At 44.8% G+C, this 24363-nt stretch overlaps 1 protein-coding gene across 1 annotated transcript in view; it reads right to left on the bottom strand.

Annotated features, from left to right (window-relative positions):
- The window catches only part of LOC145357611 (scavenger receptor cysteine-rich domain-containing group B protein), a 69308-nt gene that overhangs the window by 14327 nt on the left and 30618 nt on the right, over positions 1 to 24363 (bottom strand). The window contains exons 2-7 of the mRNA XM_080211097.1: positions 20055 to 20282; positions 18277 to 18309; positions 10215 to 10244; positions 8353 to 8658; positions 7302 to 7367; positions 4529 to 4843 (exon numbers count right to left, since the gene is read on the bottom strand). Coding sequence (XP_080067223.1) covers positions 4529 to 4843; positions 7302 to 7367; positions 8353 to 8658; positions 10215 to 10244; positions 18277 to 18309; positions 20055 to 20282 — 978 coding nt within the window. The remainder of the gene's footprint in view (positions 1 to 4528; positions 4844 to 7301; positions 7368 to 8352; positions 8659 to 10214; positions 10245 to 18276; positions 18310 to 20054; positions 20283 to 24363) is intronic.

The following is a 24363-nucleotide window of genomic DNA, read 5'->3' as shown; positions in this document are numbered from 1 at the left end:
AAGTCTTAAAGTGGCCGACAATGTGAGTGGTAGGAGCACTGAGCACAGGTTAAAGAGATGTGTATTGTCTCCAGACAGTACAGTAAGTGAGGTTTTGCAAACCCAGGCAAGTCACAGGGGGTTACAGATAGTGCGACATGAACCCAAGGTTCTTGTTGAGACCGTCCTCATGTGTGCGGAATTTGGCTATCAGTCTCTGCTCAGCGACTCTGCGCTGTCGTGTGTCGTGGAGGCAAGAAAGGATGTCCCGAAGCATGGTACACTGGGGAGACCGTGCAGACGCTACGACAACGGATGAACGAACATCGCTCGACAATCACCAGGCAAGACTGTTCCCTTCCTGTTGGCGAACACTTCAGTGGTCATGGGCATTCAGCCTCTGACCTTCAGGTAAACGTTCTCCAAGGCGGCCTTCACGACACACGACAGCGCAGAGTCGCTGAACAGAGACTGACAGCCAAGTTCTGCATACATGAGGACGGCCTCAACAGGAATCTTGGGTTCATGTCGCACTATCTGTAACCCCGTGACTTGCCTGGGTTTGCAAAACCTCACTTACTGTACCGTCTGGAGACAATACACATCTCTTTAACCTGTGATCAGTGCTCCTTCCACTCACATTGTCGGCCACTTTAAGACTTGAACAGCAGGTTTGGTGTAAAGATTTGCATTCTAATCAGTAATCTGTAAACTGTCTGTGCTTTATATGCTCTGTCTGAGGCCAGAACTCTCCATTCATCTGACGAAGGGGCTAACCCCGAAAGCTAGTGAATTTACTATCAAATAAATCGGTTGGACTTAAACCTGGTGTTGTCAGACTTTTTACTCCACAGAAGAAACAGGACGAATCCAACCTGGCTAATTCCCAGCTCATCAGTCTACTGCAGGTCATCAGTAAAGCGACAGAAGGGGGTCATCAACGGTGCTATTAAATGGCATTTGCTTAGCAATAACCTGCTCAGTTTGGGTTCACCCTTTCCCTTGACATTGACCCCAGGCTCCCTGTCAGGTTTGCCATTGCATTTCATTGTGCGTTCCCACTAGTCTTCTTCTGTACCCTTGTTATCGATTTAACAGGGTTGCAAAGTTGCTTTAAAAACAGATCGCATGATTTGACGGTGATGTCATTCGCGTGTGTGCTCAGGCTGCTATTTTAATTTCAATTTTGTACTTGGTGCAGCGCAGAGAACAGTTCCTCCAATAAAACCTGTTGTGTGTTAGTTTGAATCGATGCATGCAATCCGTATATTTTCTTTCTATTAAAACTCACAACCTTTAACAGAGGTAGGACATTCAAATCCTGGCCGAGCTGAGTCCTTAACAGCAGGACTCGTGCAGCCTCATTCTCCAGTGATCTGCCATCTGTGCTATCCTTGTCCTCTGACCTGTCTGCAGGCTATTTATGTGTGATGTCTCACCAAGTGCAAGTCACATTTCTAAACTACCCTCAAACCTGTACACAGTGCCAGCGTCACCGGCTCATAGCTGTGAATGAGACATTGAGTGGCAATATTTTTCATTCATCATAGTCCTCCTGTTCTTAAACCTATTTCTCTCCTACTCTGCCTTTCCAGGTTACAGGTCTTGGGGATCTGAGAGATTGCAGCATGAGGGGGAAGTGAGAGGAGAGGAGGATGATTACCTTGGAGCACGTTGTCACCTTCAGTGGGTTTCAGCCTCAGTCATTGCCACACCAGTGTTGGCGAGCACTGTCTCTTTCATGAGTGGTGGAGTGAGGGGGTAGGTGTGGATATACAGCTGCGCCATGTTAACGTTGCAATTTTGTCACAATGGAGTGTATCCTCGAGTTAAAGTTTAAATTAGTGTCACAAGTAGGCTGACATTCATACTGCAATGAAGTTACTGTGAAAATCCCCTAGTCACCACATTCTGGTGCCTGCTCGGGTACACCGAGGGAGAATTTATCATGGCCAATGCACCAAACCAGCACGTCTTTCTGGTGGGAGGAAACCGGAGCACCCAGAAGAAACCCATGCAGACACGGGGAGAATGTGCAGATTTCGCACAGACAGTGACCCAAGCAGCACGGTGGCACAATGGTTAGCATTGCGGCATCACAGTGCCAAGGGCCCAGGTTCATTTCTGGCCTCAGGTCATTGTCAATGTGGAGTTTGCATGTTCTCCCCGTGTCTGTGTGGGTTTCCTCTGGGTGCTCTGATTTCCTTCCACAATCCAAAGATGTGCATGTTAGGTTGGCTGGCAATGATAAATTGATCCTAGTGTCAGGGGGATTTGCAGGGTAAATGTGTGGGATTAGGGAATAGAGCTATTGTGGTCAGTACAGATTCAATGGGCTGAATGCCCTCCTTCTGGACGATAGGGATTCTATGATTCTAAGCCTGGAATTGAACCCGTTCCCTGCCACTGTGAGGTAGCAGTGCTAACTACTGTGCCACTATGTTACAAGTGAGTGCAGCTTACTATCTGGGGAAAGATTAGGGCATTATCCTTAAGTATATACAAGAAGCAGTTTCCAGCATGTGGGTGCGAGGGAAAGACAGTCTACCTGTGTTCTCGGGATTTTGTTAAGGAGTTGACTGGCTCCAGATTCCTCCTGTGCTCAGTAAATGAGCAGTGAGTTCCAACATGTCTGTTCCCCCACTGGTTATTCCCTGTTGCCTTTGGCTACGTGAGAGAGAGGGGAGAATGTTAATGAGTGTTGTATGATGTATTGGTTTGATGTGGCTATCGTGGTTGAACAGCTGGCAGGGTGTGCAAGGTGCGGTGTGACATTTACAGCAGTGCTAAGGGTGAGGTGAAGCTATGAAGATGAACGATAAGCCGTGACTGAGGTTGTTGGTAGATGAGAGATTGAGATAAGGCATTGAGCAGTATCTGAGGTTAATGTGACTTTTGAAGATTCATTTGCTCACCTTGACCGTTCATGTAAGGTCATTGAACATCTTGTGGCACTGCATCCAGGTGCCCAGGGCTTATATCCTGGCATTGATCACGCCATCTGCTCCCACTGCCTTCTGAGAGTTTGTCTGGAAAGCCTCCTATTCCTCCGTGGATAGGTGGCATCTCTCCTCCTCTCTGTGTCCTGCAAGAGGGCATCATCCCGTGCAGAAACAGAGCAACCTGCATCGTGTTCTCTGCCATGATGCGGCATTCTTGTGCCTTACTTTTGGAATGACCTGCAGCGTCTGATCCAGCCACAATGCAACTCCACTTGAACTTGTGTTCACCTTTCAGGGTTTGGAGCACCCTGCTCTAGCAACGTAGTCACTGAACAGCGTGATTTGTGGTGGAACGATGCAACATGAATCCTTCATGCTCCCTGTCTCAGAAACAACAAGCACAGGGGCATCCCACATCAAGCAGCCCTTTTGTTATGAAGTGGAGGTGGATTGCCCCCTCTGAGAACTAACACCTAACCACTCAGAAGAGGAGTCCCTGATCTCATAATCTGTAAAAGTGAGTGTGAAGTGGTACGATCTGCTCTTCAGCAACTTTTAGTGGTTAAATCAAAATAAGTCCCTGACATTCTCTCTAAAATCAACAAGTAGCAATTTATTTGTCTAACGTCAAAGTAAACTAAACTATTAGCAAATCGAATAGAACATGATTCTAATGAAATGTTGTTCAGATAAATACAATTCCCATTTATTAACAAAAAAATAGAATTTTAGTCACTCTCTAAATTACAACCAGGTTTTGTGTCTTCTGGAATATTCTGGGCCTTGACAGTTGATTCTTCTTTCTTCTTTGCTATCGAGATGAGGCTTTAAGCTGAAAGTTATGAGCTGAAGCGGGCGCAGTTGTTGTCCTCTGTTGCACTGCCTCCTTCCTTTTACACTTGTGATGACATATCGATATCCCCCACAGTAGGATTGGTCCAAGGTTGCCAAAACCATTGGATTTAAATTTAATAGGTTCTTGGTAACTAGGTGCCTAATTCAAATTGATTGGCTGAATTCAAATAATTCAAATGCCTGAAAGCCTGTTGCCTTGGTAACCCTGCTGCTCGGCCTTCCAATACAAACTCCGTTTGGGCGCTCTCTCGCTACTTGCATTTTTTTAAACTTTCCAAGCACAGAAAAAACATCATCTTTTTAAAGGGACCATGCAAAGATTTCCCCGCTAGCATTTTATTCACAATTACTCTACCAAACATCGCAACACTTTTCAGAGGATAAGCAAGGGAATTAAGGGTTTATGAGTTGCTGACAGGAAGTTGGAGTTGAGACACAACCAGACCAGCCATGGAATGGCAGGGGGCTCAAAGGACTAAATGGTCTACTCCTGCTCCGAAGTTCTATGTTCCTACCTCCTATCAAACACAGAGCTTGAAACGATCAAACTTTACCATATAATGCATTTAGTTCTTAACACCTGACACTGTATTTGGTAATACTCAGCATGCTTTGTACTTTGGTGATGCATTTACCCGGCAACACATCAGTGGAACGACGTTAATTTGGTGAGAGGGAAGGAGAGTGGATAGATTGCATTTCTGTTTGCTATACGAGTTAGAAAGATCAGATGGTTTTGAAGAAAAGGTTACCTGCACAGATGACTCCTGCATCTTCATGATGTCCACAGTTGTGTACACCCCATCCCAGACTGTGACAGTTCAATAATGAGGGCTCACTCCCGTCACAGTTTACATTGTCCAACAGAATCAGTCCCTTTCCATATCCAAAGTATGAATTGGTGGTGGAGGATATTGCTGTGCCACAGCCCATCTGCTGGCACACAACTTTGGCATCATTCATGCCCCAGTCATCATCGCAAATTGTTCCCCACTGTCCTCTGTACTTTATCTCCACTCTGCCTTGACAGGAGTTGTAGCCATTGACTAAACGGATGTTACCCTCCCCTGTAAAAAGAAGAAATGGTTAATTTCCAATTACATTGGTACAATTAAAGATTTCATGTTTCTTCAGTGGGGTTGGACTGTTCTCTGTTTCTTGAATAGCTTATATAGTTCCGTGTGCAGTGATAACATCACAGCCAGAACTTAAGGCAACAAGACAGACAGTCCTGATCTGCTGTGTAATGATGTGGGTATGCCGGCGTTGGACTGACGGTCTCAACAGGGATCTTGGGTTCATGTCGCACTATCTGTAACCCCCGTGACTTGCCTGGGTTTGCAAAACCTCACTTACTGTACTGTCTGGAGACAATACACATCTCTTTAAACTGTGATCAGTGCTCCTTCCACTCACATTATCAGCCACTTCAGGTCTTGAACAGCAGGTTAGGTGTAAGGATTCGCATTTTAATCAGTAATCTCTAAACTGTCTGTGCTTTATATGCTCTGTCTGAGGCCAGAACTCTCCATTCACCTGACGAAGAGGCAGTCCCCTCAAAAGCTTGTGAGTATATTATCAAATAAATAGGTTGGACTAAAACCTGGTGTTGTCAGACTTTTTACTGTTGTGTAACCCAGGGGATGCAGCCTGAAGTGTTTGAGTGTTGTTGGAAAGTAGTGTCTTGGGCTGTCTGCTTCATGCTTGTGAATAAATCTGAAAACGGTATGATGGTGGGTCCATCTACCTATCAGAAGCAATGACAGCTGCCCCAAACCTAACATCCAAACACCACCCCCACATGAGTTACTTTGTAATGACCAAGAGTGGGAATCTAGGATTCTGATCCTTCCTAACTGAGGAACACAGATGTTAACTACGGCCCTCTTCACAACATTGTACCAAAGATTGGCTAACTCAACACACACCAAGTTGCCAATTTCTAATTGAACCATTGTGGAAATTGGTGCATGGTTAATAATGCTTTAGTGGTATCAATGCTGGACTATTAATCGAGAATCTCAGCTAATGTTCCGGAGACGTGGGTGTGGATCCCACCATGCCAAATGGTTGAATTTGAATCCAATTTAAAAAAAATCTGGAATGAAGAATCTACTCATGACCATGAAACCATTGTCAATTGTCGGGAAAACCCACCTGGCTCACAAGTGTCCTTTAGGGAAGGAAATCTGCCGTCCTTACCTGGTCTGGCCTCTGTGTGATTCCAGACCCACAGTAATGTGGTTGACTCTCAAATGCCCTGTGAACAAGGGCAACTCGGGTTGGGCAATAAATGCGGGACAGCCAGCAACACCCATGTCCCACAAATGAATAAAAAAGCTTTGGGAATTTCCTCAGAGATGCAGGGGATTCTACCATCATAACTGAACCCGCAGTGTGACCTGTAAGGAGGGTTTCCATCATAGCTATAGTGACCGAGCAGGTGTGGGAGCAGTTCAGAGCAAGTTCCTGACCCAGAAACTGTGGATTATCAGAACATCATGGGAACTGACCACTTTCAAACAGGATAGTTCCCCAAAATATTAAGGCTGAAGATCAAAGCACATGAGGTTCAAAAATCAGAGGAACAGCATTTCAGAAAACATATTAATGTCGTTCTATTCTTTCTCACCTCCAATGGGCTTTAGCTTCACTCTGACATGGGTCCCTGTGTTTATTCACACCGCACCCAGATAACTTCCATTGCGTACGTACTGGTTAATTAAGCACACTCACCATCAAGTTCAGTCCTCTCCTCCCCCTTCCCCCTCCTTTATCCTTGGACCTATTGCATCCTCCATCCTTTCCACTTGTCCAGCCTGGGAACTTCCATCCACACACTCACCCATGTGACCTGAAAATCTCTGCTAGCTACAGTGGCAAGTCTTTTTCTTCATCCCCTTTCACTGGTCGGTAGTAACTAATTAGTCAGCAGTAGGGCCAAGTGAAAGACATACCAATCCACAAATAATAAAGTCAATTGTTTCATTATGCATTCATTCTTTTCCAAGTGTATGGCTCACTGAGTTTGATTAGTCTGCCAATAGGATAATGGTGCTGTGTCAGAAATCTGTCCTATTGTCATTCCAGAGAGCCTATGAGATGAGGATCATTATTGACCAAAACACTGGCAGTGTGGTCAGCAGTTCAGATGCCTGAACAGATCGCAAAATGTTTTGCAATACATCCGACAGGTATATCTAGCATTTATTGTGTCTCCTTCACATTCTACAGCTCCATAACACAAAGAACCTTTGACCATGGAGGAAGAGAAAGACAACTCATAACCAGAACTGCAGCAACTCATAGGAATAGGCTAAGTGGCTTTAATGGTGGAGCCTGGAATGACATTTTGCTCCAAGAAATGTGAATGTCCAATCTTGTCAGTACTTACACTTCTAAAGACCGGCAGTCTCTGCTCTCTTTCGCACTGCAGTGATCCCACTGCATTGTAATCCTGCAACTAGATCACCACTCAAGGTAACAAATATTACGCAGACTGCGGAATTATTGTAGGACGATTACCTTGTTTGTATTCCCAGGCAGATACTTCGCTTTTATTTATCTGGTTGATTGGTGTGGAGCTGAAATCTAGAGGCAGAAAGATCAGTTAAAATTGCACCTTGGATAATCCTCTGAACAGCAGCCTTGATCTGGAGTTGATTTACTCCAAGTGCCATCTTGTTTATGGGGGGACTGAAAATCCACAATCTGGCTGCCTGCCAGTGACTGTGGTGGAGCAGGAGCTGCAAACCCAGTAGCTTCCAGTTCCTGCTCCACCACAGTCACTGGAATGCCAGGGGTTAGGCTGGTGGTCTTTTAAATGGATGGTTATGGAAGTGTTTTGGGCTTCATCAGGCATCCCTGTTAACCAGACCCTTAACATAAAAGGGAGCCAAGTTTAAAGTTTCCTTGTCGCTATCTTCAGGGGTCTCCAGGCCTTGGCCCTGGTCTGGAAGCAACTCAAGTTTCCCACTTCCATCCACTCTTTTGACATTCGAGCCACACTCTGGCACCTGTTTGGGTACACTCAGGGAGAATTCAGCATGGCCAATGCACCTAACCAGCACGTCTTTCCGACTGTGGGAGGAAACCAGAGCATCGAAACGGAACCCATGCAGACACAGGGACAATGTGCAGACTCTGCACAGACAGTGACCCAAGTTGGGAATCGAACCCAGGTCCCTGGCGTTATGAGGCAGCAGTGCTAACCACTGTGCTACATTATATTTAGGTGTTTGAGATGGGATCTCTTTTGCTAGCAATGCTACAGCATTTGTATATTGAGGAAAAAGATGGTGGGTTCCTGGCAATGTAGCTTTCCGCTTTTCTTTACCCCTGTACCCCAGAAAATTTTGGGAGGCGGAATGGGGATATGGGGCACAAAATGAATTGGCGCAAACCTGAAATTATCCATCCAAATGTAAATTACGATTGCAAGATTGGGGAGGGCATCAATTTGCTCACTCCTGCCCTGAGTTTGGCACAGGCTGTCCACTGGGATGGATTATATTGACCAGACTGTTGAGAGAGTCTAAGCAATTCTCAGGTCTAGGATTTAAAGTAAATTTTGTACCGTTGCATATGACAGCCACGTCCTCATAATGGTTGCAGTTGTGGATGGCCCAGCCCAAGCTTCCACACTCACTCAGCGAAGACTCCGTCCCTTTGCACTCCACATTGTCCAGCAGGATTACCCCTGTCCCTTTGCCAAAGGGCAAGTTTCCTGCCACAGAGAGGGCACGCCCACATCCGAGCTGCTGGCAAACCACGTTTGCATCCACAATGTCCCAGTCGTCATCGCACACTGTCCCCCAAGTTCCATTGTAAACGATTTCCAGAAGGCCTTGGCATGAATTTCGACCATTCACCAAGCGGACTGTTGGGGTCAGAACATTAAAACACTTTGTGAAAACTGTTAGTTTAAAAAAAATAAGAGAAAGCAGGTGTTTATCAAACTTGTCAGTCTCCCTTCTCCATCCGCGTGCTCCATTAAATGAACTGTCCAATAGAATGGGAAGTCAAAGAAAGGGTCATCTTGGCTTTGAAGCTTTTGCTATCCTCTCCCCACAGATACTGCCAGGCCCGCCGAGTTTTTCCAACATTTTGTTTTTATTTTATGCTCATATAACGCCTTTCACAAGATCAGGACACTGCAGTGTGTTACTACTTTTGAAGTGTGTTAACCCCTGTGATATCAGAAAGATGGCAGTGAACCTATTGGTTACAAGCTCCAGCAAACAACAATATGGTAACAAACAGATATTCTCTCAGTGATTGACAGGCCATTTGGTATAACTCAGAAAAACCCATTACCATCTGTTCCTGAAATTTGAGTAGAGTTCATTGTTGACACTTCCCAAGGACTATCATTACAGCTGAGCCCATTATGAATGCTTGGTTGAGTTTAAGAAGCTCCAATGCACTCTGGAAGGCTGTGTTTACATGGTGATTGCAAGTTTAAAGTGGCTATTAAAGGATTAGCTGCCTTTTATATGGTTACTGAATAGAAGTTTGTTGTTTCTATGACAGATTGACCACTTGAAGAATTTCATGAATGAAAGTTTTTTTTCTACATCATGTACAAATGAGTGGGATGGCTATTAGCTTGTTCGGCATTTACTCTTTTTTCATCTCTACATGGTCCCTAATGTCTACCCACAGTGGATGCTAGATGGCTATGGACTTGGCATGGGATGGGGGGGTAGGTTGTGGGAATATGAGGGGGCATGGGGAGTGGGTATGGGCTGAGGGTTAGAGGGCATGGGAGTGGGTTGAAGTCCCAAACACTCAGGTAGGTATTCTGATTAGCCCACCTTGACATTGTTGGTCCCTGTGCCTGCCTCTGATTTGCTTCCAGGGTCCAACTCAATCCTGCCCCAACCCCCAGCTCCAGCGTCACAAATAAAAACATCACGTGACCAGGTCCATTACGTCAAAAGTTTCCAACTCAAGCTATCTGCCTCAATGATTAAAATTTAGCTCAGAGGAAGTGTTTCCAATTGTGTGCAACACAAGAAGTCACCAGGAGATTCAAAAGAAACATTTTCATTTGGCGAATGGTAAGAACGTGAATTCCTCTACTCTCACAAGTGTTTGAGGCTAATATTACAGATGCAACAAAAAAGAAGCCAAAAAAGCCTGAGCGAGCATGTTATTGAGAATTAGACTGACAGAGTTAGATAAGGGAGCTTAGAAAACTCTAGTGGGGTATATATTCCAGGAGAGCTTGGCTGAGCTGAATTGAGCTGTTTCCCTGTTGCATATCCTCAGTAATTGAATGGAAAGCAATCTGATTTCCAATCCTAATTCACATAAGGCATGTCAGATACAAGTATCAATTGGATACTCAAGAATATTAGCCGAGATATAAATACAGTATAGGATCTAATGAATAAAAGAATAATGCCGATATTAATCCAAAGGAGCTCTCCTTACCTTTATGAGCTGGAGTTGATGTTGAATCATCTAAAATGATAGTGGAAAACACATTACAAATTAGTACCAGGAGGTGTATGCGAGATCTTGAATTCTCAAGTCAATTATAAGGTGATTAAAATGCCAATATGAGCAATTCACAGTGCTCTTAACGTACACTATTTAATAGAACATAGAACATTACAGCGCACAACAGGCCCTTCGGCCCACGATGTTGCGCCGGCCAGTTAAAAAACAATGACCCTCTAACCTAAACCAATCCCTTTCCGTCCATAAACCTATCCACGGATCTCTTAAACGCCCCCAAACTAGGCGCATTTACAACTGCAGCAGGCAGGGCATTCCAATCCCTCACCACCCTCTGGGTAAAGAACCTACCCCTGACATCCGTCCTATAACTACCACCCCTTAATTTAAAGCTATGCCCCCTCGTGCTAGCTTTCTCCATCCGAAGAAAAAGGCTATCACTGTCCACCCTATCTAAACCTCTAATCATCTTATATGTTTCAATAAGATCCCCTCTTAGCCGCCTTCTTTCTAGCGAAAACAACCCCAAATCCCTCAGTCTCTCCTCATAGGACCTCCCCTCCATACCAGGCAACATCCTGGTAAACCTCCTCTGCACCCTCTCCAAAGCCTCCACATCCTTCCTATAATGTGGGGACCAGAACTGCACACAATACTCCAAGTGCGGCCGCACCAGAGTTGTGTACAGTTGCAACATGACGCTGCGACTCCTAAATTCAATCCCCCTACCAATAAACGCCAAGACACTGTATGCCTTCTTAACAACCTTATCCACTTGATTCCCAACTTTCAGGGATCTATGTACACCTACACCTAGATCCCTCTGTTCATCCACACTATTCAGAGTCCTCCCGTTAGCCCTATACTCGACACATCTGTTATTCCTACCAAAGTGAATTACCTCACACTTCTCCACATTAAACTCCATCCGCCACCTCTCGGCCCAGCTCTGCAACCTGTCTAAGTCTCCCTGCAAACTATGACACCCTTCCTCACAATCCACCACACCTCCGACTTTGGTGTCATCAGCAAACTTACTAATCCACCCAACTATACCCTCATCCAGATCATTAATAAAAATTACAAACAGCAGTGGCCCCAAAACAGATCCCTGAGGCACACCACTCGTAACTGAACTCCATGACGAATATTTACCATCAACCACCACCCTCTGTCTCCTATCTGCTAGCCAATTCCTGATCCAATTACCTAGATTACCCCCAATCCCATACATCTGCATTTTCTGCAGAAGCCTTCCATGGTGAACCGTATCAAACGCCTTACTAAAGTCCATATATACCATGTCAACTGCCTTACCCCCATCCACCTCTTTGGTCACTTTCTCAAAAAACTCAATAAGGTTAGTAAGGCACGACCTACCCGCTACAAAACCATGCTGACTATCTCCAATCAATTCATTACTCTCCAAATAACTATAAATCCTATCCTTAATCATTTTTTCTAAAACCTTGCCCACAACAGAAGTAAGACTCGCCGGTCTGTAATTCCCGGGGAAGTCTCTGTTCCCCTTCTTAAACAAGGGGACAACATTCGCTATCCTCCAATCTTCCGGCACTATACCTGAGACCAACGACGACCTGAAGATCAGAGCCAGAGGCTCTGCAATCACCTCTCTAGCCTCCCAGAGAATCCTAGGGTAAATCCCGTCTGGACCAGGGGACTTATCTATTTTCAAACCCTCAAGAATATCCAGCACATCCCCCTTATCAACTGCAATACTGTCTAGTTTACACCCCTGCAACCCAGTGTTCTCCTCAGCTACATTTATGTCCCCCTGCGTGAACACCGAAGAGAAATATTCGTTCAATGCCTCTCCAATATCTTCCGGTTCCATACACAACTTCCCTCTGCTGTCTGTAACTGGCCCTAATCTTGCCCTAACCAACCTTCTGTTCTTAACATATCTATAGAACGCCTTAGGATTCTCCTTAATCCTATCAGCCAAAGTCTTCTCATGTCCTCTTTTAGCCCTTCTTAACTCACTCTTCAACTCCCTCCTAGCCAATCTAAAGCTTTCTAGTGCACTACCTGAGCCCTCAAGTCTCATCCGAACATAAGCCTCCTTTTTCTTTTTAACCAACAAATCAACTTTTTTAGTGCACCACGGTTCCCTACCTCGACCAATTCCTCCTTGCCTGACAGGGACATACCTATCAAGGACTTGCAGTAGCTGCTCCTTGAAAAAAACTCCACATTTCGGATGTTCCCAGTCCCTGCAGTCTCCTAGTCCAACCTATGCTTCCTAATTCTCTCCTAATAGCCTCATAATTACCCTTCCCCCAGCTAAAACTACTGACCCGAGGTTCATGCCTATCCCTATCCATCACTAAGGTGAACGTAACCGAATTGTGGTCACTATCACCAAAATGCACACCAACTTCCAAGTCTAGCACCTGGTCTGGCTCATTTCCCAGCACCAAATCCAATATAGCCTCACCTCTAGTTGGCCTATCTACATACTGAGTCAAAAAACCTTCCTGCACGCTCTGTACAAAAACTGACCCCTCTAACGAGCTAGAGCTATAGCAATTCCAATCAATATTAGTACAGTTAAAGTCCCATGTTCCATGTTAATATTCCCATGTTTAACAGAATAATTGGTGGGAGCATGAGGAATTTCTAAGATTAGCCAGTCAATGGAATTCCCAGAGCTGTGGAATTATATATGTATTTCCCAATATTTATTTATGAGTGTCACAAGTAGGCTTACATTAATACTGCAATGAAGTTACTGCGAAAATCCCCTAGTTGCCACACTCCAGTGCCTGTTCGGGTACACTGAGGGAGAATTTAGCATGGCCAATGCACCTAACCAGCACATCTTTCTGACTGTGGGAGGAAACCAGAGCATCCAGAGGAAACCCCTAACAGACATGGTGAGAACATGCAAACTCCACACAGACAGTCACCCGAGGCTGGAATCAAACCATTGTCCTTGGAGCTGTGAGGCAGCCATGTTAACCACTGTGTCACTGTGATACAGGTCTCGGGTAGGGGAGCTGCAAGAGTTCTATTTTCAGGAAAACATACCTGGTAAACAGGTCTGTTTGATGATTAAATTGAATTTAAGTACTGAATTTAGAGTATTGTGTACAGTTTTGGTCACCTAGTTACAGGAAGGATGTAAATAAGGTTGAAAGAGTGCAGAGAAGGTTCACAAGGATGTTGCCGGGACTTGAGAAGCTGAGTTACAGAGAGAGATTGAATAGGTTAGGACTTTATTCCCTGGAGCGAAGAAGAATGAGGGGAGATTTGATAGAGGTGTGGAAGATTTTGATGGGTATAGATAGAGTGAATGCAAGCAGGCTTTTTCCACTGAGGCTAGGGGGAAAAAAAACCAGAGGGCACGGGTTAAGGGTGAAAGGAGAAAAGTTTAAAGGGAATATTTGGGGGGCTTCTTCACGCAGAGAGTCGTGGGAGTGTGGAATGAGCTGCCGGATAAAGTGGTAAATGCGGGGTCACTTTTAACATTTAAGAAAGAACGGGTTCATGGGTGAGAGGGGTGTGGAGGGATATGGTCCAAGTGCAGGTCAGTGGGATTAGGCAAAAAATAATTCGGCACAGACAAGAAGGGCCAAAAGGCCTGTTTCTGAGCTGTAATTTTCTATGGACCAAAGGCCGGGCAGAGATCACCCTGGTGCAGGTTGCACTTGGCTGTTTGAAGAAAGACAGGTTTGCCCAAAAGGATTTTGTTTCCTGTCAACATATTAGTATTTCATCCGCTACATGCAACGCTCCACAGTATGGCAAATTCATCTTCTCAGGGCTCCATGGGGTTCCCAATGGATACAACTTCATCCTGGCCAGGGCAATTGCCTTGGGACTCAAATACACCACCTACTACTGAATCCCTGCTGAGCCACAACTGATACAAGAAACTTGCAACAGAAATGCTGGAAGCACTCAGTAACAGGGGTGTGCCTCAGTTAGTCTCCATAACCGGATGCAGCAACAAACTTAAGCCCTGCATCTCATTAGCGTGCCAGGTGTCTTGGGTTAAGTATGAGACAGGGGGACTCCATGAGAGCTTTTCCATAAGGACGAGGCTGGCTGTGCTGGTGGCAGGACAGGTCTGAGCTTTCCTGGTAAGCCTTGCCCTGCCAAGCAAAGTGAGGTAGGTGGCAGCTTCCTGACCTTCATCAGGCTGCGCTTTACCCAGTGGGAAACCATGCTGGATTCTCTCTCAATGCAACGTTAAAATTGCAGTTGGAGCTTGATTGTATCACGAGGCTCTTGATAGCGTTGATGAACTTGAATCCTGCCAGCGTTGAGCAGGAGGTATACCTGCCTGACGATCAGAAACAATGAGGTGGGGTGGATTTTATCCAGTCTGTAAGGGCAAGGACCGTGGTGGGTACGGTGACTGAACAAGGCGGGAGCTTATGCTCTTACTTTCCCAATGAGGGGTTTGAATTTAGAGATTGAGTCAATGTCGCCTGTATGGGTTCTGTTCTGTTGAGGGTTCCTACTATTCATACGTTTACATCCCATAAACGTTCATCTTGTTAAAACCTTTTGCAATGAAGTGCATAAAACCATAAGATGTAGGAGCAGAGGTAGGCCATTTGGCCCATTGAATCTTCTCCACCATTCAATGAGATCATGACTGATCTGACAGAACCTTTAACTCCACTTTTCCCACTTTGATAATCCTTGATTCTCTTGCTGATTAAAAATTTGTCAATCTCAGCCCTGAACATATTTAGTGACACAGCCTCTACGGTGCTCTGTGGTAAAGAATTCCACAACTCACTATCTTCTAACAGAAGAAGTTCCTACTCATCTCTACCTTAAATGGGTGACCCCTTACTCTGCGCTTCTGCTCTCTGGTCCTCGACTCTCCCACAAGGGGAAACAACCCTCATGATAAAGTCAGTGGCACATGAGAATCACGCAGCATCTAGTTCATGTGCGGTTAACGGAGATGTGTAACAGTCAACTTTGTGCTGTTATATCTGAAGTCAGCAGTGTTTTACTCAGTGGGAGGGGAGCAGGAGAATGGTCGCTTGCATGGAGCCTTGAGACTGGTCAGGGCGAGTCATTGGTCGAGGGTGGGTGTGAAATGGGGTTGGGATATAGTGGAATGGAAAATGGATTCAAGGGCATTCTGAGGATAGAACTGGAGGCATAAAGGAGTGAAGTGGGAAGGGGCTGACGTCCTGGGTGCATTGAGCAGAGTCAAGATAAGAACAGCAGGGGCCTAATGGGTGACGTCAGTACTATCCATCTCAGGATGTTGGCTGGCAGAGTCCTTAAAAAGCTTTGAATTCATCTACAATATTTCAATTACTCCCACTGAGAGTGATCTCAGGCAACATCCTTTACAATGCGGAGAAGGGAGAGTCTGTAAGTGGAGACAACTCTCACAGGCTGCTACATACAACACTGAACACTAAAATGGATATCCAATGAAGAGTGAGCGCAAAAGCACAACTCTGTTTCACCCATGCCACCTTTGTGCTCTCAACAAATCTTACATTCTTGGCAGTGGAGTTGGGCAGGAAGGTTGTTTCTGTGGTGGAGAGACTCCCTGTTTAATCGCCCACCTACAGCTGCTGCATGGTCAGCTGACAGTAGGTGTCACCGCTAAAAAATGTCTTTGTCACGTGATGGCACGTGTTTCCCACGTGCGCTGCGGGCAATTTAAATCTTAATTGTAATCAAGTGTGGAAACCGGCAAAATGGGAGAGCAGCTATCCATTCCCTGTTCCAGGCTTGTCACAGTGAATATTCCACCCAATGAGTTCCAAGCGGTTTCCCAGTGGATAAAAAGGAAAAGATACTTGAACTGCCAATTCAAACAGTGTCTGTATATCTTCATACCCCGAAGGGTACAGAGAGAGTGTAAACCCAGTGTAACGGGGGCTAAGACCCCATACTGTATTTTTACGCAATCAATATACGTCATCAGGGCTAATTCCTGCCATTTTAAACTGGACAATGGCCTTTTAAAATGACTGAAACTATGCTCGGCTGTGATCCCAAACAAAACATCCATCAGGGCGGTATCGTCTAGGCTTGCACTTTCTTACCTCTGAAGATACGCTAACAACAAAGATACGCGATACAAAGATCATCTCAATCTGTCACGCAAATCAGTCTCCCATCTATTGACTCTGTCTACACTTCCTACTGCCTCGGCAATGCAGTCAGCAGAATCAATGACCTGCCAATCTCTGTGAAGGAACATGGTATTGGACTTTATTTCTGGACTTTGGACCCATGTGAAACAATAATATCCTTATAAATAATTATTTCTCTATCCCTCCTTATTTATTGTATGAATTCACAGGGAGCTATGTACTAACGTCCCCTCCTGTGTTTTGAGTGTGTGTGAATAAAATAATCCACTAAATTCACTCTATCTTGGGTTGCTGTGGGATTATTAATGGAAATGGAATTACACCAAAACCGAGGGATTGTGAAATACGCCACTTACAAAAGGGGAAATTAAAATCAAAAACGCCTTTTTGTTGATGGATGAGTGGCGAGAGGAGAAATCATGGCTGTTTTAATTAATCCCCATCTTGTCCGTAACAAAGTCAGAGGATCCCAGAGAATGAGAATGTTATATTCCCATCCATTTTTCATATTCCTGCATCAGTTTATCGCAATACTATTCAGATTGCATAGCTAGTATGGATCACCCCAACTCTTCTTGAATTCATGATCTAGGGACATGGGATACCTATTATTACCCCTAGTGGACATTCCCCATGATAATCTTACTAACAGATTTACTGGTGACTGGGTCTATTAGATTTATTGCCACAACAACACAGTCCATGAGTTAAGAACATAAGAACATAAGAAATAGGAGCAGGATTAGGCCATCTAGCCCTTGGACCCTGCCCCGCCATTCAATAAGATCATGGCTGATCTGAAGTAGATCAGTTCCACTTTCCTGCTTTCTCCCCATAACCCTTAATTCCCCTGTCTATCAGAAACCTATCTACCCGTGACTTAAATATATTTAGCGAGGTAGCCTCCACCACTTCAACGGGCAGAGAATTCCAGAGGTTCATCACCCTTTGAGTGAAGAAGTTCCTCCTCAACTCTGATCTAAACTGCCTCCCCCTCATCTTGAGGCTGTGTCCTCTAGTCCTGCTATCCTTTCTAAGTGGGAAGAATCTCTCTACCTCTACCCTATCCATCCCCTTCATTACCTTATACGTCTCTATAAGATACCCCCTCATCCTTCTGAAGTCCAGCGAGTACAGACCTTGTCTAATTAGTCTCTCTTCATAGTCCAACTCCCTCATCTCCGGTATCAGCCGAGTGAACCTCCTCTGCACTCCCTCCAAGGCCAAAATATCCTTCCACAAGTGCAGCGACCAAAACTGCACTCAGTACTCCAGCTGCGGCCTCACCAGTGCCCTGTACAGTTGCAGCAAGACCTCCCTGCTTTTATATTCTATCCTCCTCACTATAAAGGCCAACATCCCATTCGCCTTCTTGATCACTTGTTGCCATTCTCTCCAGGAGCTGAGGCGCATTATCCCCTTCGTCTTTGAACAGGAAAGAAGGTGATGGAAATTCGGAATAGACAAATTGCACCACCTGTATTAGCACTGTTACATTACCATCCTAAATCAAAACACTTATACGCAAGATGCACACAACATACACACACACACACAAACACATTTGTATTCACGTGTATGTGTGCATCTGTATTTTTGCGTGCCTGTGTTTATTTGTCTGTGTTTATGTCATGGGGATCCGCATTTGTCTGTATTTTTCTGCTTAATTATGATTGTGTGTCTATATCCATTAAATTATTAAATGATACAATTCCAAACTTTTGCGATATTGGGCTGATGTTTACACCGGAGGCCCCTGCTACCCTCCCATTTTAAAATTTGTGGACTGTTTCCACTCAACCCCCCACCCGCCCCTGCTCCACTCCCCATTCAACCCACTATTGAAACTCCCTCAAACCTCCCTCCCCACCAGCCCTCCACACCCCAGCGGATCACAACATTCTGGCCACGGTTACCAACAAGCTACTCACTTGTGACTTCACGCTTTGAGATGTGTTCGGTTTCTGAGAGAGAGAGAGAGAAAAGACAGGATGTAAATCCTTCATGAGACCATTTTTTGGATAATAGTGCCTATTTCTCAATGATCTATTTATTCCTACGATCTATCATGTTGTGCGTTTGTCTTGCTGTAAGAGTCGTGCCTACTTCCTGCAGAGTTTTCTGACTGTTGCACTCTATGAAATGCTCCAACTGAATTCAGAGTCGGACCGCTGACCATCTCCCCCCTTTTGGAGGTCCTCCAAAAGCTGTAGAGCTTTACGTCCGGCTGTTAATTGGATTTTTCCGGTTTTTTTCCCGACAATTAGGAGCCCTTTGCTCTTTCAGTGTTATCCTGATATCTCAGTGCTCCATTCAACGCACGACTGTCTCCGTCAGGCTAAGGGGGCTGCTGCAGTTTCTGTTAGCGGCTGTAGAGGGCAGTGTGGGCTACGAAAGGCTGAATTGTATTTGGGGCTCTGAATTTAACAGCCAGAAGCATGAACCGTGAGTCCAAAAAATAGAGTAGACAGGGCAGAGTGTGGGGCACAGGGGTACCTGGCAAAAAGGGAAGGTGGAGAGTGTGTTTAAAGTAATTCGCACCAGAAGGAACCAGCCCAAATTTAGCTGCTCGTCATTGCAATTTGGGAATGACAGTGTCCTAGTTTACAGGGGAGAGATACAAACAAGTGTCCAGAGGGGCAATTTTTTCGCACAGAGGGTGATGAGTGTTTGGAACAAGCTGCCAGAGGTGGTAATAGTAGTAGGAGGCGGGTACAATTTGATCTTTTAAAAAGCATTTGGATAGTTACATGGATACGATGGGTATAGAGGGATATGGGCCAAATGCGGGCAATTGGAATTAGCTAAGAGGTTTTAAAAAGAAGGGGCGGCATGGACAAGTTGGGCCAAAGGGCCTGTTTCCATGCTGTAAACCCCTCTGACTCGATGACTCGATAACCCAGAGAACGTGAGTTCAAATCCCACCATGGCAAGTCAAATTCAGTAAAAAGCTGGCTTTAGAAAAATGATCACAAAAATGTCAAATTTTTTTGTTTAAAACCTGACTGGTTCACTCAAGCCCTTCATGTCATCCCTTCTTGCTGGCCTATGTGCGATTCCATTACCACGCTGATATAGTTCCCTCCCCTAACTGCTTTCTGAAGCAGCCTAGCAAACCACTCTATTGCCTATGATCCCATATTCTAGGACGAGGGAAGAAATATCATATCGGTGAGTTAATAATGTTGACACATTTTGCATGGAAACAGAAGCAGTGATTTAATTGTAATGAGAACCTTTTCAATAAGTGTGAAGAATGCATTCTTTATAAAATGAAAACCATCAAGTTAGCAGAAGTTAGTTACAAAATAATTGTTAGCTTTGCCAGGTAAGTAATTGTTTGTTCCTTTACTGCAACTTTACTTAAAATTACAAAACTCGAGATTCAAAGCCAGGAGCTTCTCACCCGACCCTCATACTGAAAAAGCAAGAGGCAGCAGAACTCACCAGGAATGACCAGGGAGATCATCAGAAGAGTTACAGAGGTGATTAGGACACAGAGCAACCAAATAAAAACCCTCCATCTTCTGAGGTGAGTGAGTGCCCGGTGCCTCAACGCCATTTCCTTCAGCTGTAAATCAGTTCTCCTCTTGATCATACACTGAGCTGGACGACAGTTGGTTCATCAGAGGGCTTACGCTGCCTGCGCTGAGAACAAACACAAGGTTATGTGACGGCTGGGTAATTTTTGAAGATAGTAGGGCCTTACCCTCCAGTGAATTTTGGGGTGGGGGGGTGGGAATGTTGGGGTTTGTCTTCACATTTTCTGACTCGGAAATTTCCTCACAGGAGCGTCGAGAGTTCAGGGTCAACCGCTCAAGCCAGGTGCCCCCTGGAGGGGAGAAGTGCTCCACAATGTTCTTCTGCAGTGGTTCTCCTGGCACTAGGTCTGAGCATGGCTCAGGTAATGGAGACCACTGGCTGGCTCTGCTGTCTGCTTCAGGCAGGAATTATACAGCAGGAATAGAGTCAAAGTGGGGAGCGAAATGACCAAAAAAAAGTGCTACAAAGGAAAGAAATTACCCAAAGTGTCTGAAACATTTAACTTGGACACAGTTAACGTTTATCTATTAGCATTACAAGTAGGCCCCACAAAAACACTGCAAGGAAGCCACTGTGAAAATCCCCCAGTCACCACACTCCAGCACCTGGTTGGGTACACTAAGGGAGAATTTAGCATGGCCAATGCACCTAACAGGCACATCTTTGGACTGTGGGAGGAAACCAGAGCACCGGGAGGAAACCCGCGCAGACATGGGGAGAACGTGCAGACTCCACGCAGACAATGACCCAAGCCAGGAATCAAACCTGGGTCCCTGGTGCTGTGAGGCAGCAGTGCTACCCACTCTGCCACCATGCCACCCGAACTCCATACACAACAAAGATCCTCTAAAAACAATTGGTAACAGTCTTTAAAATGCTTTACAAAGTGCTTCCCCAGGGCTGTGTGATGAAAGATGAATGCCATTGGCTTCATTCTTACATTTATTCCTTTAAGCGGCACATAATATTTTTATTTAAAATACATATTTGTTGTTGCTCTTGGGTTTGTGTAAATTTCCGTACACTGGGGAAATCTATTCCTTCCCAGTATTATACACACACAAAGAACAAACATCTACTGCAGAATCTTGCCAAAACTGCTCCCACTCAGTCGCATGAGCTTAGCCATAAGTGAGGCTGAAACACTGGGTAGAATTTAATGCCCTACAGCAACAAGCTTGGAAGTGGGAGGGTGGCTATATAGTTGAGCAGGGGCTTGCAGGGTGGGGACCCTGCTGCCTTCCTGCCTCCGCCTAATTAAACCCGGGGTGGGAAGGATCACGGACGGCCTTTCCCCCGGCTGCAAACTGAGACCATCAAGACAGTCATCCCATCACTCGTCACTGCTGGTATACAATCAGTGGCGGGCAAGACGTCGCCACAGGAGCAGCCTAAAAAGCAATGCCCGAAGGTGGAACCCCTGGTTCAAACGCACTGCACTCAGTGCCTGGGGGAGGGTGGAGGGGTGCTGCCTCTAAAACTGGTAGAGAATCCTGGCCAGGCATCTACAGAAGGAAATGGTACACCAGAACCTTGCCAAGCATAACTATGGACCAACACAGAAGACTATGGTTGCCAATCTCATTTCAGAACATGAAGAGAGAGAGAATCTCATTCACGGAGAACATTAGGGTAAATTCTGTGGGAAATTGAAGAGTTCCACCAGTGGAGTTCAGGAGATCTCTTGGAGTTTTGAAGTTGGAAAACTGTCAGGACAATCTGGAGCAAGTCTGTATTTGGATCTCCCTGTGTTATATCTGCCCCAGGTGTGTGCACGGGTCTATCATTGAATGTAACGGTTAAGCAAGAATGTTGGTGCCCAGTACATCCATCCTTCATCTGGTTAATACAAACTTAAAACAGACCTCTTCAATGGGTATTGGACACTAATCAATCTATTTAATCAATCTTTAAACTCAGCTTCTCAAAATAGTGTAAATATTAGGGTTTTAACTTCACAAAGACTTTGCAATGCTATCACATCATGAGGATAATGACCAATTTGATTAGTTATTATTAAAATTAGTCACCAGTATGAAATTGGGGATTTAAAAATTAAGTTATGAAAATAGGTTGTTCTTATTTAACCTTTCCTGTTTTCCACTCTTTCACAGGCCTAACATTGAGCACAGAAAGAAGGAAATGAAGAGAACAAAGAACAATAGAAATAGAAAGAAATCCTACAGTGCCATTCGGCCCATCGAGTCTGCACCGACCACAATCTCCCCGAGGCCCTGTCCCCATATTTACCCACTAATCCCTCTAACCTATGCATCTCAGGACACTAAGGGGCAATTTTAGCATGGCTAATCAACCTAACCTGCACATCTTTGGACTGTGAGAGGAAACCGGAGCACCCGGAGGAAACCCATGCAGACACGAGGAGAATGTGCAAACTCCACACAGACAGTGACCCAGGCTAGGAATCGAACCCAGGTCCCTGGAGCTGTGAAGCAGCAGTGCTAACCACTGTGCTACCATGCTGCCCAGATTGTCTCTGTCTCAGAAAAATAATTCATGTAGCTGCCGTGATGCTGTTGTTTGCCTGCATTGTGTACCCTTTTGGAATGCAGTCAATTTTTAGCTAACCTTTAGCCTTCTGATTCTACATGTAGTCAAGTTAGCAGAGTTAGTTGCACAGACAGAAATATTTTAAACAAGGAAATGTTTAGAAGTGAAGAGAAAGTAAATAGGTGGAAGAAGTAGAGGAATGATAAGGAAGTGGGCAGAATTTGGGAGCAGTGCTTAAGGATGGAATGGAAAAGAAGGAAAGTGCCCACTGTTAACTCAGGGGAAAGGGGTGACAAGATGTATTCTGGCAGTTGGCTTGAGGAGGGAGGAGACTCCTTTTGGATGGAGAGTGGTGAGCGGAACAGTACCGACTTAACTGGAAACAAAGGGAGCTAGTCTGAAATGTGAGAGTTGGAGAAAAGAATACAACAGCTTTTCTCGTCAGAATGTAGATGCAAAATCCTTTTAAGATAGAATCCCTCACCGCACAGACTCAAACTGCTCATACCCTATTATCTAGGGTAACTTGGCAAAGTGGGCTTGGATGTGGAGGAGTGACTGTAGGGGTAACCTTTGGGGAAACAATGGTCAGGTTTGACTGTTGAAAACTCGGATCAAGGTTTATAATTAGCAAGAATGCCTCAACTTTAATACAAAATGGATATTTTTTTTTCATAACAGTGCACTCCTGAGAGATTCCAAATGTACCATTTCTTTTTGGTTCCAGCTTTTGGTCTCCCATTTCAAGATTTATTGTTCTTGTATTTTCCCTGAGCGAAATGAAAATTTGCACAACAGGACTGCTCTTCATTCATCTTTGAAAGTCATGATGTGGATACGCTGGCGTTGGACTGGGGTAAACGCAGTAAAAAGTCTGACAACACCAGGTTTCGGTCCAACCGATTTATTTGATAGTAAACTCACTAGCTTTCGAGGTTACCCCCTTCGTCAGGTGAATGGTTACCCCCTTCGTCACCTCACGAAGGGGGTCATCTCGAAAGCTAGTGAGTTTACTATCAAATAAATCGGTTGGACTTAAACCTGGTGTTGTCAGACTTTTTACCATCTTTTAAAGGCCAGGGGATGTTAGGTTTTAGTGAATCTGCCGGGCTGTTTTCTCTACTTTTCTAAGTGCTTGTAACGTTCCCACAATGATATCAATAAACAACTTTATCCAACATGAGACCACTGTACCACTCCAACAAGCAGCTGACTATTGTCCAAGCTACCCAACCTGAGAGACCATCAGGGTGAGACTGATACATGACTCTGATGATCTTGGGTCCAGTAGATCATAGAATAATACAATGGAACAATCCAGGTTGAGGCTATTTAGTCCATCGTGCCTATGCTGACTCTTTGAAAGAGCTATGTAGGGAGTCCAGCTCCTCTACTCTTCTCACATAGCTCTGTTTCCCCTGCAGAATACTTACCTAATTCCCCTTTGAAAGCTAATATTAATTATCATTAACCAGATTATATTCTAGGTCATAGCATGATGTTGAAAAGCTTTTCTTGTCATGTGTTGTGTCCATTCATTCATTTGAATGATGGAGCGGACTGCACTGATATGAGTTTTAAAATGGTTTTCTTTTATTAAACAGCACTTAAGAAGAAATTAACAAGACAGAAAAAGAAAAAGAAAAGTGAACTTGGAGATTGCCAGCCCTTGTAGTGAACTTGAATGGATCTCGAAAACACACAGACTAAAATCCAAACTACATTTCAATTCTTATCTCATCATCGGAAATGTTTTCTGCAGGTCTCTTGCAGCTGCCGTGATGCTGTTGTTTGCCTGCATTGTGTACCCTTTGGGAATGCAGTCAAATTTAAGCTAACCTTTAGCCTTCTGATTCCACGTGTAGTCAAGTTAGCAAAGTTAGTTGCATAGGCAGAAATATCTGAAATGAAGTTTTTGCATAGACTGAAGCAAACAGGGTTAAGCATATATATGATCTCCCAAC

This window comes from Carcharhinus amblyrhynchos, chromosome 23 (assembly GCF_965287045.1).
Source record: "Carcharhinus amblyrhynchos chromosome 23, sCarAmb.v2.hapA, whole genome shotgun sequence".
Lineage (NCBI taxonomy): Eukaryota > Metazoa > Chordata > Chondrichthyes > Carcharhiniformes > Carcharhinidae > Carcharhinus > Carcharhinus amblyrhynchos.
This window is presented reverse-complemented; position numbering and strand designations above follow the sequence as displayed.